Source organism: Coptis chinensis, chromosome 6 (assembly GCF_015680905.1).
Source record: "Coptis chinensis isolate HL-2020 chromosome 6, ASM1568090v1, whole genome shotgun sequence".
Lineage (NCBI taxonomy): Eukaryota > Viridiplantae > Streptophyta > Magnoliopsida > Ranunculales > Ranunculaceae > Coptis > Coptis chinensis.
Window position 1 is genome coordinate 17,921,331 of NC_141461.1, and position 12,316 is coordinate 17,933,646.

Genomic DNA, 12,316 nt, shown 5'->3' on the forward strand with positions numbered 1-12,316 from the left:
TTATCTCAGATATCTATACATCTCACTAGCAGTTAAACAAAGATCATCAATCTAACTCCTAGATTAATACATGCATAATAATTAAATCATCTTAAGATAAACAACTATACAATGAACTATGCTATGAAATGCAATGGCAGGTCTGATTCTAAAACTTTTGGGTAGCGTGCCTAAGTAGGTCCTCACAAGGAATGTTTCAAGACACATAACACTCTGATTTTTCCACTCAAGTTTGCTAACTCTAGTGTGTAGTGGGCACACATTTTCTCGCAATCTCAATGACAATCCAAAAAGTCGAGGTCGATCAAACACATCTACCACTTACTATCACATCAACCTATTCCTAATTGAGCTAGAGGTCTTTATTAGTTGATACGGGGCGTAGGTGTTGATTTAAAAAGGAAGGAAATGGATATTCAAATAAACAAGCCTGAGATAATAGGGTATTCAAAATATGTAACTAGAGAAAACCTTGTTCTTACTTTGCTTCAACACTTAGTTTCCATCCTTAGCCTTTTTATTTTAGTTTTTTTACTCCTTTTATTCTATTTTTTTAGAGTTTTTATTTTATTTCTATTTCTATTTCTATTTTATTTCTTTGGATGGAAACTTCTTTTCTTTTTCTTAAGAAACAACTAACTAATTTTTGTTTACACAAGTTTTTTTTTTTTTTTTTTTTTTTTTTTTTTTTTTTTTTTTTTCTTTTTCATCTTATTTCTCATACTTATCTAGATAGGTAGGCTGATTTGTTTTTTTTTTGGGTAAAGGATTTGTGATTGTGAATAGGCTAAATGAAAGGCTTAGTGGGGCGACTAGCGGATAATTATTTATAGGTATGAATTTTTAGCTATATCGATCCAAAGAGGGCCTAAATTCGCGCTTAGGATATGGTATGATAATCAAGCAAGTGGATGTGTGATTTCTCTACTCAGATTTTACTTCTCTCTTATGTCATTACCCACATCCAAAGATACACTCATTTGAAGTTCTATTAACTTTTCTGTTCTTTTTCTATCCGAATTGACTTTGACTTCCCAGCTTTGACTAGGCTTGAAAAAGGCTTTTCTTCATGATTCTTGGGCTTTAAATGTAGAACTTCCTCAGCAATCATCTTGATTCATTTTCCATGCAAAATAGTATCTTTAAACACATAATCAGCTTCAAGACCTTAAATACACAAAAACACGTAAGCAATACTAACTCTTATTTATTATAAACATAATTGGCCTAAATGTAATACTATTAAGGGGTTTAAACTACACTTTTGGGTGCTTATCAACCACCCCCAAACAACATTTTGCTTGTCCCTAAGGAAAGATGAGAAATAAAAACAGATAAGTGGCAAAAAATGTGGTCTTAACTAATCTCGTTTCACAGAGTGCAATTACATTAACCATATGCAATAATGCCTTAAACCACTAGGAATTCCCTAATGGACGAGTTATAGTCTCGTGAGAGTTTTCCAGAGAAGATACTCACAAACTTCATTTATACTACAACGACTAAGAAATAAAGGTAATTGTCCCCTAATTTTATCTCAGATATTTATACATCTCACTAACATTTAAACAAAGATCATCAATTTAATTCCTAAATTAATACATGCATAATAATCAAATCATCTTAAAATAAACAACTATACAATGAACTATGCTATGAAATGCAATGGCAGGTCCGTTTATGAAACTTTTGGGTAGTGTGCCTAAGTAGGTTCTCACAAAGAATGTGTTAAGACAAATAACACTCTGATTTTTCCACTAAAGTATGCTAACTCCAGTGTGCAGTGGGCACATGTTTCCTCACAATCTCAATTATAATCCAAGAAAGTCAAGGTCGATCAAACACATCTACCACTTACTATCACACCAACCTATTCCTAATTGAGTTAGAGGTCTTTATTAGATGATACGGGGCTGAGGTGATGGTTTAAGAAGAAACAGAATGGATATTCAAATAAACTAGTCTGAGATAATAGGGTCTTCAATTACATGTAACTAGAGAAAACCTTGTTCTTACTTTGCTTATACACTTAGTTTCCTTCCACATCATTTTTATTTTGGCCTTTTGATTTCTTTTATTCTATTTTTTTTTTGGAGTTTTTGTTTTTGTTTTATTTTCTTTCTTTGGATGAAAACTTATTTTTTTTTTTTTTGAAGCAACTAACTAATTTTTGTTTATACATGTTTTTCTCTTCTCTTTTCTTTACTCTTCCTATTTCTCAGACTTATCCAGATAGGTAAGTTTTTTTTTTTTTTTTTTTTTGGGTAAAGGATTTGTGGTTTGTGAAAATGTTAATGAAAAGGCTCAGTGGGGCGACTAGCAGATAAATTTCATATAGGAGTGAATTTTTAGCTATATCGATCTAAAGAAGGCCTAAATTCTCGCTTAGGATATGGTATGGTAATCAAGCATACCATTTGTGGATGTGTGATTTCTCTATTCTAATTTTACTTCTCCCTTGTGTCATCACTCAGATATTTCACTCTTTTGAGACTTTTAGGCTAGATGCTTACAGGATATGTATTACATAATCTAACCTAGGTCTCAGAAAAATACTTCCAAGTACAATCAAAGATGCTTATACAAGATGTTCATTAAAAGATACAATGACTATTACCTACATATTAATCTAATAAGTTTCAAAAATTAAATCCTAATTCAAGTATTACGTGGGATTTCTAGACTAATATCATCATAGAGAAGGGAACAATACCATTATCACTAAATGCATAGTATAAACCACTTTTATGATTTTTCTACTTTTTCTACGACAATTAATACATAATATACAACCTAATTGTAGGAACCGTTATGGTTTCTCCAAATGATTTACTACAAACTGCGAAACACCCACGCACAGCGGAATAAGGGGTGTCACGGTTTGGTTAGAAATTTACATTTTAGATTAGCTTCTTGATATCTCTGAGAATCCAATAGCTATGAAATCAACAACCTTTTGATCTTCTGTTGTATTCCTATGCACAGAGTGGATGTTGTGTGGGCAACGATCTTCCAACCTCTTCTTTCTCTCTTGGCCTCTCTCTCTCTCTCACAACCTTAGAACCGAATTTTTGGATTTGTTTTTGCTTGAGAAAAACCTTGAGAGCTAAGTGTAAAAAACAGCCAGAGAAAGTGGTTTCTTTTCATAGGCTACAACAGGGACCATGAGGAGAAATTAGGGTTGGGCCTCCTGACGGGCTTGAGCTTCCCATGTTCGCCCAAAACACACGGCCCAAGTCCGTCAACAAATGACTTATTCCACTAAAGGCCATTGTTGCACTACCGCCCTAATCCCAAATTACGTGTTAGCATTTATGGGCTCCATATTATATGTTTGTGGATCTCCCCGTGTTTAAGATATCGAATGTCCGTTGATTAAGTCAAGTTACTGACAACCACATTAATCAACTTCTTATGTCCTTGAGTAGTACCACTCAACCTTATTGTCATGTCAGAATAAATCCACCTACAGGGTTTACATGACAATCTTTTTGAGCTCCTCAAGGGGACATCATCAACCCGACTTCTCCTGCGGGTCACGAATTCCTTCTATAATCAACAGCACACCTTACATACAATGTCATTACCCAATCCATCGTGTTTGTTGATTCACAAATAAATCTCATTCATTGATGATTTAAAGCAATGTACAATGCACATAAGTGCCCATTATTATATCCGGATTAAGAGGACAAACATCCATAATAACAGAGGCGTTTGTTCTCTTATATAGTCAGTATAAAGAGAAACAACCTTACTTGGTTCTGTTCAATACACACAAAGTGTACTAGTATAATCCTATAGTCAAGATAGACTAATACCAGATTATACTACAACCGTACCAATGGTTTGTCCAAATCCATTTAGGTTGTGAACGTTTACTTATACTTTATAAGGTACTGATGATATGATCTTTTGTGTGTCACCACACACCATATCATCTATAACATAAAGTATTAGACACATGCATATAACTAATAACATATATAATATGCATAACATTTGCCCATATGATTCTCATTCAAAATATAAAGAATTAGAGTTAATACAAAAGTAATGCTTTCAGTATATAACCCTATCACTAATATGTGCTTAAACATTTACAACGTGTTTCTATACCACCCCCAAATAGAATCATGCTTTGTCCCCAAAGTATGGAATGTAAAATAAAGGATAGAGAGTACCATAGAAGAGTGCTTGTAAATGGGAGCACCTGAAAAAAGAAAGTTAATATATACTAATATAAAGAAATAAAAAGGGTTTTTTAGACTTTGGTCCTAACAATAGTTGGTTTATTAGAGTTTGGTCCAGAAAAGCTTGAATATTAGGGTTTAGTCCTAGTTTTGGTTGTTGACTGTCAGTCAACTGAGTTGATTGTGGTCAATCTGCTTGTATTTTTGAAATGATAATAATACTCCTCACGTGCAACATCACGTGAATATATAAGTTAGACTTTGATACAAGAAATAAGGTAATCTTCTAGGACTTGGTCCTACTGTTATTTGACAAATTAGAGTTTAGTCCTACTTGTCAACCATTAAAAAAACCAAGATGAAGAAAAGATATTTAGAAACTATCTTTCATCAAAAACTTATTTTCATTTTCATCCCTCTCAAAAACAAGAGAGAGAAAGAGAGAAAACAAAAACAACGAAGATGAATAAAAGAGGTTGCAAAACCAGAACCAAAAACATCATATCTCCAATTCAAAACTTCAATTTCGATCTCAAACTCTTCAACACCACTTCATCCAAGAAGAAGAAATAATCTTCTCTTCTTTTCATCAAACCAATCATTTCTCCATCGAACAAAACATCAGTAACAACAACAACTATCTCAGATCTGAAAGATCTTGTTTCTTCTCAATTTGATTCTCTCAAGCGAAGTATTGATCTCTATCATTCTTAGATTCTTAAAGAGTTCAAAACTTCTCATTCTAGACTCTCTAAATGAATCAAGGTGGTATTTCCTTATGTCAGTTGATGATGAAATTTTGTTTGATTAGACGGTTAAATTATTTTGTAGTTTGAGGTTGTGTGTGTTGTGTATAAATTTGATTGGGGTTTTCAGTGATAAACCAAATTGTTTGAAATAATTGACGTTTGATTTGTTGTACAACAGGTTCACTCGCAGGCAACCCAACAAATGATGGATGAAGCAGACAAAGAATACAAGAGAGTATCTGATCTCATCATGACAAATGAAAATGAGTTTTTGATGAATGATAGTTTCTTGAATCTGAGCTAGTGACGACTGATGAGAGTATAGTATTTAGAAAGTATAAAAGTCAGGATGTTTCAACCTTAGAAGAGTGAAAAAGGAAATGTTCTTGAAGACTATATTGAAATTCTTGTTTTGTTTCGATAATGATAGTATTTCAAGCCAAGGCAAAACAACTTCAGTGTGTTGAGGCAAGTCTTCGGTGCCAGCGCAGGCGGTCCTTAAGTCAGTGTCTGGAAAGGAATGTTTTAACTGTTAATCTTTAAATCACATCATCTATCCTAAGTTCTGAACATAATCAAATTCGTGAAGAGTAATAGTTTTTCATAACACTTAAATTGAACCCAAATACAGTTTCCCATATCAGTTTCCCAATAGTGGGTTTATTACACTACAAAAGAAATGACTTTACCCGACTGACAATGACTATCACCAAAGGTATTACCTGATAGACCAAAACTTCCATAAGGCCGTCGGAAAACACTCGGTCGGCATAGAGTTCCGACGGTTATTATTAGTCGAAACGGGTCGTCAGTAGATCTTTGTTGACGGATATTCCTATGGCCCTTTACCGTCGGATATTCTTGATGTCATTGACCGTTAGGTATGCCTGCTGTCATCAACCATCGGGTATTCCAGTTGTTTTTGACCGTCGGATATGTTTCTTGAGCGACATTTTAGGTCCGTCGGATATTGGTTTTTTTTATTAAAAAAAAATATTTGTCATCCTAACATCACATTCTTTCAAATATCCTAACATCATAATTATTACAGAAGAATTGAGAGAATCCCAAGACACTAATCATATTCCTTTCTCATTCAAAAGGGAGTAAAATGTTAATAACAACAATTAAAATCAAGGATTTGCTAGCATCTAACTCTAACTAATCTTCCACTTAAAAGGATTGGATTGACATTCACCTGTTAAACAAATTGAAGTAGTATAAGAACAAGTGTGCATCTACTGAATATATTGCAAAGCTCAACATCACATTTCATGATCAATTTGACTAGTTCAACTCCTACTCAACATCCACATGCAACTACAAGTACACTTACTACTAGATGTTCACACAACACTTGCACATGCAAACCCAACACTAGGTACAAGCAAAAGAATACAATACAAGACATACAAATAAACAACACACAGGAAGTTCTGAAAGTTTAAAACAACCTATTCAATTGTTAAACCATGGAGAAGATAATAAAGGAAATGTCGTAGAAGTCTTAATGACAATTAGTACACCTATTATCGCAAGATAAAAAAGTTAATATTTCAACAATCAATCCATCACCTAAATCATAATGAAAACTTGTTGCTGCAAAAACCAACCCAACGCCAGAAATATAATGGGTGTCTTAAGATTTACTAAACAAGTGTGGTCAAGGATAAAGAGAGCCATGGGACTCATTACAGTAGTAGTGAACTATAACTTTAACTGTTTGGTTACTTAGGACAACGAGGAAAATTGAAACAGATTTTGAGATCACATTCGACCACCCCTTGATGTCCGTGTTGAACCACAAAAAAGATGGTGGTAATGACTAACACGATTCAATGTGAAAGAATATCATACACAAAAAGAACTTACACTAGGATGACATCCTCAACTATTGTTGCAATTGTTCAAATTATTCTACCGTTCCACTGCACATATTGACCTGTCAAATAGAAGTTCAAAAATTAAAAAATTTGCGACAAATCTTTATCATGTCTTCTATGATTTGAACTAACTTCTAAGTTAAAATATGAATTAGTGTGAGCCTTCCAAGCTTGTGTTACTGGTTCATTAGGCTGCAACAAGTCAAGCATAAAGACTACAATAAGTTTTGGAACGAAAAATTACTTCAACATATAACGGAATGCATAGTAAATGTAGGAGTCTTACATAGCAAGTCAAAGTGTCGAACCAAAAAAATCAAACATTGTATTGAATTCGAATAAATCCTTCACAATTTCCTATAAACCAAAAGAGGATATAAAAAAAGGAGTGGCCTAACTTTGAAAAATAAATTCAGAAATCACTAGTGTGCTCAACAAGCAAAACTAGTGTAACAAGTGTATATGCCAAACTAGTGGAATTATTAATAATGAAGTTGAAGTGAAAAAAGGAGGCTAAGAAGCCTTCACAATTGGGTGGGTGTCAACTAATAAAAAGGAAACGTTTACCTCTTTGAAACCATGCTTCCTTGATCCTCATAACGCTATCAATATTCAATGAAATGGGATTAGAAGTTTCACAAATCAGATTAAACTAAGTTAATTTAACAGTTCTTTTTCCTATGATTCAACTGAGAAAGAACTAGTGTACTAGACCTGTTATGTTTCCTGCAAAGTGACTAGAATATGTAGCTTACTGAAAAGAATATGAACAAATCTTATTTTTAACTTGTTGATGGGTATAACAATTGGTAACTAAAGCCCATTCTACTTAATCGGTTGAGTTAAGACTTATCAGTAGGTGTTTCTGATATAGTATCTAGCTGTGACAACTTACCGAAACATATCAGTGGGTCTTCTTCTCGAGAGTTAGTACTTGTCCCATCTATGGATTCTCCATTTTCTTGACGTTTTGACTCAGAAACACTTGAGGAATCTAGCAAGAACATATAACACTCATATTTGCAATAAACAAGAAGATTAGAGAAGCTAGCAACATACCCAATCTGCAAAGAGATTTCGTTTGTTGTTGTTTCTGAATAAGGCAAGCTGAAATTCCTCCTGATCACGAGAATGGGATAGGTGATGAGCAATCAATCCTGGAGTAATTAGGGAAACTCAAGAAAAGCTAAATGGATAGACCTTGTGAATAAGCCCATCATCGATTATTGAGCTGCTCAGTTTCTTAAAAAGTTCATACAAAGCCTCTACTTCACTGATAGTAACTGCAATGACAAAAAAAAAAAAAAAAAAAAAAAAAAAGGCATTTCAGGTTCTACATGTCAATCCCACAAGTTTAAAGCTCAATATAGTATACTTGCTATAGTGAAACATGTCTACTAAAATGTGTTAAAGACGATCCAAACAAAACATGTCAAGTGAGTGGCATGAGACTCGAAAATTTAGATATGGAACAAAAATACAGACATATAGTTCATCACTTCATTGCTTGATACTTCCAAATGTATAAAGCTTATCCATTAAAGTCACATTCAAGCAGTTACTTGAAATCAGAGAACCCAATGTCGTAATTTAACTTTAATATGACCATATTTGATTAATTGCAACTGCCTTCATTTCGTTCTCCCTTTCTTTTTACATACCTCTTGAGGCATGACCATCCATGAACAGCTAGTAAACCAGGTTAAACGACCTAAAAAAACATAGATATAAGAATTAGATGCCAAACAGTCGATTATTTAAATTTTTACTAACTAATGTGAGGAGAGATTAACTAAAAGTCGAAGCTTTTACTAACTCAACACCAGAACCAAACTTTAATTCATTTCCTGAAACTAAATCAACCTGAAATCTAAAGAAATACTAAAGAAAAAAACAAAAAAAAATATATACCCACCCAGAATTTTTCTTTTTTCTCTAGTAGTAATTTCAGCTTTAAATCAACTAGTAAAATTAATTAAGAGAATCAACGTGTGAAGTAAAACCAAAGAGAACAAAAATGAATTAAGCCCGAATAAGAAAGCCAACATTATATTGAAAATCAAAGCAAAAATAAAAACTTTCACCTGATGCATTATCTGGCACCGGCTTGAGAACAAAACCATTTTCTTTCAAACCAATCACAGAACCACTACCTCCATCAAGAATACCATGCCTGTGAGATTGGTCTTCCATTGACAGAACTTGTTACCTATAGAAGAAGCAGTTCTAGTTATTTAACAACTTCTTAGCGAACGTAAATTGCCACTGCATTTCCAACTGCTTCAAACAGAAGTAATACAGTCCTACACTATACAATCTCACATTACTAGTTTCCATAAGCAGTCAGTGGAAGCTTATTGACAAATTTTACAAAAAAAAAACCAAATGCAAAAGGAAAAATTCAAAATTTAACTAAACCCCAATTCATAAATAATCAAAATTTATTAGAAAATAATTAGATAACCCTAATTATTTACCTTGATGGGTTCAACCTCATGAAGTGTTACAAAACAACCTAAAAAATCACCGACAGAAAAGATTAGTAAATATGAAATCATAATTTGATTTTAACAAAAAAAAAGAAGAGGTTTAGTCTTTGGTTGAGTGTGAGAGTGATAAGTGAGATAGTGAGTGTGGGAGCGAGGAGATTTTAGATTTGTGGGAGTGAGAGTGAGGATATGTTACCTTCTTGGAGTCGCATGAGAGAGCCACAGAGAGATGAGGCGCCCGACAGCAAAGCCGTGAGTGAGAGAGGGGAAATAGATTTTAGGTTTTATTTCTTTAATTGTTATTTTATTTTTCCAAACAAATTTAGAGAGGGAAGACAAATTTATTTGCCGCCTGATAATTGGGAGAGATAAGTCGATGGCCAAAACTCGTAGAATATTAACCGACAGCTTGTAACCATTATAGAATATTCAAACAACTATCGGAAATTATAATGTCTGTTGGAAATAACCAAGAACCGTCGAACTATCCCACGGTTAGTAACTCTCATAGGACCGTCAACCATATCTAAAACATGTGAAATACCATTGGAGTTTACCCGACAGATGGCCAAACAATATCAGACGGACAAAATAAGCTGGAAACTTTCAATAGATAAAAACCATCGGATATTCTTTATGGTGTCTGTTGGGTAAACTCGTTTTTTTGGTAGTGTTAGCCTTTTTTTTCACTATCTTCCATATCAATGCTCCTGATAGTGTTACCATCTGAGACGATTTTGAGGGTTTGGATTTTGGGAGACTGGTTTTTTAATGGTTGACAAATAGAACTAAACTCTAATTTGTCAAATAACAGTAGGGACCAAGTCCTAGAAGATGACCTTATTTATTGCATCAAAGTCTAACTTATATATTCACGTGATGTTGCATGCGAGGGGTATTATTGCCATTTCAAAAATACAAGCAGATTGACTACAGTCAATTCAGTTGACTAATAGTCAACAACTAGAATTAGGACTAAACTTTAATATTCAAGCTTTTCTGGACCAAACCCTAATAAACCAACTATTGTTAGGACCAAAGTCTAAAAAACCCAAATAAAAACATACATAACTCCTATATGAGTTCCTTGAAATAATAAATAGTTCTTGGGATATAAGTGGACTCTAACATAAATAAAATAATAATATACGTTCACAATTCAAGCATGCGCATATCGTGGATCCTATAGGATTAGCTTCCGAAATTTCGCAAAATAGTGAAATTTCACGAAATTAAGGTACCTAATTACATTATATTAAGTTTATATATTTCGATATTTATACATGCAATTTTAATACGTGAATGTACAATGTGCTAAAATTAAATATACCACCCCCAAACAATTTGGGATAAGGGGGTTCATGAAATAATTCAAAATTATGTAACTAACTAACCTAGACTCTACAGGAGTAAACATGACAGGCAAAGGGTGGCAAATTTTTTTGAAATGAAAGACCAAAATATGCCACCCCTAAACAAAATTTGGAAACTCTTTTTTAACTTTGAAATTTTTTGTGGCCTATACTCCATTAAGGTGGTATGTTATAAAACTTGGGTATTTTAAAGTCAGATTCCTTAGACTTACTAATACATGGTTATGTTTTAATTTTTAAAATTTTATATGTTTGATTTTTGCAAAACAAAATTACGATAAAATAAAATGAAAATGAAATTCACTCCATAGAGAAACATTACTCAAACAACGAGAAAAAGTGCAAGAGATGAATGCGTGAGTTACATGAAAGGTGTATTCCCATTAAATATGAAATGAAATGGAGTACACCAGAGAATACAATGAGTCTTTTATAGTCATATACTCAAGACTTTATCTAAAATATATGTATTAACATGCATTTTACCATATATCAACAATCTAAAGAGTTGTGGATCTTTCCATAAATAGTTATAACAGAAAACACCCCCAAACAGAATTAAGCACCAAGATTTTCTATGACGTGGCTTAGCGGAATGGGAGTGAAGTCTAATGGACCTAGAATGTAACTTAGCATGCAATTTATTTTTTTTCTCCAATGAAAGGGTTTCCAATTAAATGATCGTGAGAAAAAGAATGGTTGTGGAAAATACGTGGGATATGGATAAGTTTTAGAAGGAAGGGATGGAAAAATTGAGAAAGTGTCAGGTGGCTTGTCCTTGGATATTACTTCTTCACTAGATGGGTTTAGAAAGTCATGAAGCATAGGAGAAGCAAGGAGGTCAAGTGCAAACTCAAGGTTCCTTTGGAAAGGTGGAGGGCGGGGAACATTGGTGATGGAAGGTGAATGGTTATGAGCTAGTGTTCTTAGTTCTATATCATCAGAGGCCTTGAGATATGTAAGACATTCCCCAATAGGTGGGTCAGAAAAATCATTAGGATAGAGGGTGAAAAATTTTTCTTTCATCATAGCGTTAAGGGATGAATGGACGTTAATAGGAGGGGACTCACGAGGTGGCAAAGAAGGGTTGCAAAATAGTCGAATGAAATCTTCCTCGATTTCATCTATGTTCAAGGAGTCGAAATTATGATCTTTGTCTTCTTCCCTAAGATGGATATTTACTAGTGTGGGAAGGAAAGTGTCGGAAGCACTAATGTGATATACAAAACTCTCAATGGATTTCACTTCTCCTTCTACAGGAAAACCTAGTTGTGCCTGCTTAAGTCTAAATATGTTAACCTCCATGGACAGATTTCCAAAGGAAAGAGTCATTGATCTATCCCAACAATTTATTTGGGCATTGTCGGTTGCCAAGAAAGGACGCCCTAAGATAATGAGAATAGAATCATGAGCAACTTCGGTGTCAAGAATAATAAAATCAACCAGGTAGTAAAAATCCTAAACTTTAACTAGAATGTTTTCAACTATGCCTTTGAGATACTTAATAGAACGATTGGCTAACTACAAAGTTATTTTGGTTGGTTTAAGTTGATGGAGACCTAATTGTTTATATAAATAAAAATGGAGTAATTAATACTCGCCCCTAGGTCTAATAGTGCAGTTGTTATA

The 12,316-nt window shown here is 33.7% G+C and overlaps 1 protein-coding gene and 1 pseudogene across 1 annotated transcript; one reads left to right on the forward strand and one right to left on the reverse strand.

Moving 5' to 3' along the window:
- The first annotated feature begins 4,784 nt into the window (after window positions 1–4,784).
- On the forward strand, window positions 4,785–5,246 carry LOC147491877 (uncharacterized; annotated as a pseudogene).
- A 2,146-nt stretch (window positions 5,247–7,392) lies between these two features.
- LOC147491878 (calcineurin B-like protein 4) lies at window positions 7,393–9,736 on the reverse strand. The gene is made up of 7 exons (XM_086567085.1): window positions 9,511–9,736; window positions 9,303–9,340; window positions 8,910–9,034; window positions 8,026–8,108; window positions 7,885–7,944; window positions 7,721–7,819; window positions 7,393–7,427 (listed from the first exon to the last, which is right to left on the reverse strand). Exons 3-6 carry the CDS (start codon window positions 9,016–9,018, stop codon window positions 7,769–7,771), a joined length of 303 nt encoding a protein of 100 aa, XP_086423211.1. The 5' UTR covers window positions 9,019–9,034; window positions 9,303–9,340; window positions 9,511–9,736; the 3' UTR covers window positions 7,393–7,427; window positions 7,721–7,768.
- Window positions 9,737–12,316: the final 2,580 nt, after the last annotated feature.

Excerpts from the sequence above, each read along its gene's own strand:
- LOC147491878 (XM_086567085.1), bottom strand. The coding sequence starts at position 9,018 with ATGGAAGACCAATCTCACAGGCATGGTATTCTTGATGGAGGTAGTGGT. Across the intron at positions 8,109-8,909 it reads GGTGCCAGATAATGCATCAG|TTACTATCAGTGAAGTAGAG; the intron begins GTGAAAGTTTTT and ends TTGTCATTGCAG. Across the intron at positions 7,820-7,884 it reads GAAATCTCTTTGCAGATTGG|ATTCCTCAAGTGTTTCTGAG; the intron begins GTATGTTGCTAG and ends TGTTCTTGCTAG.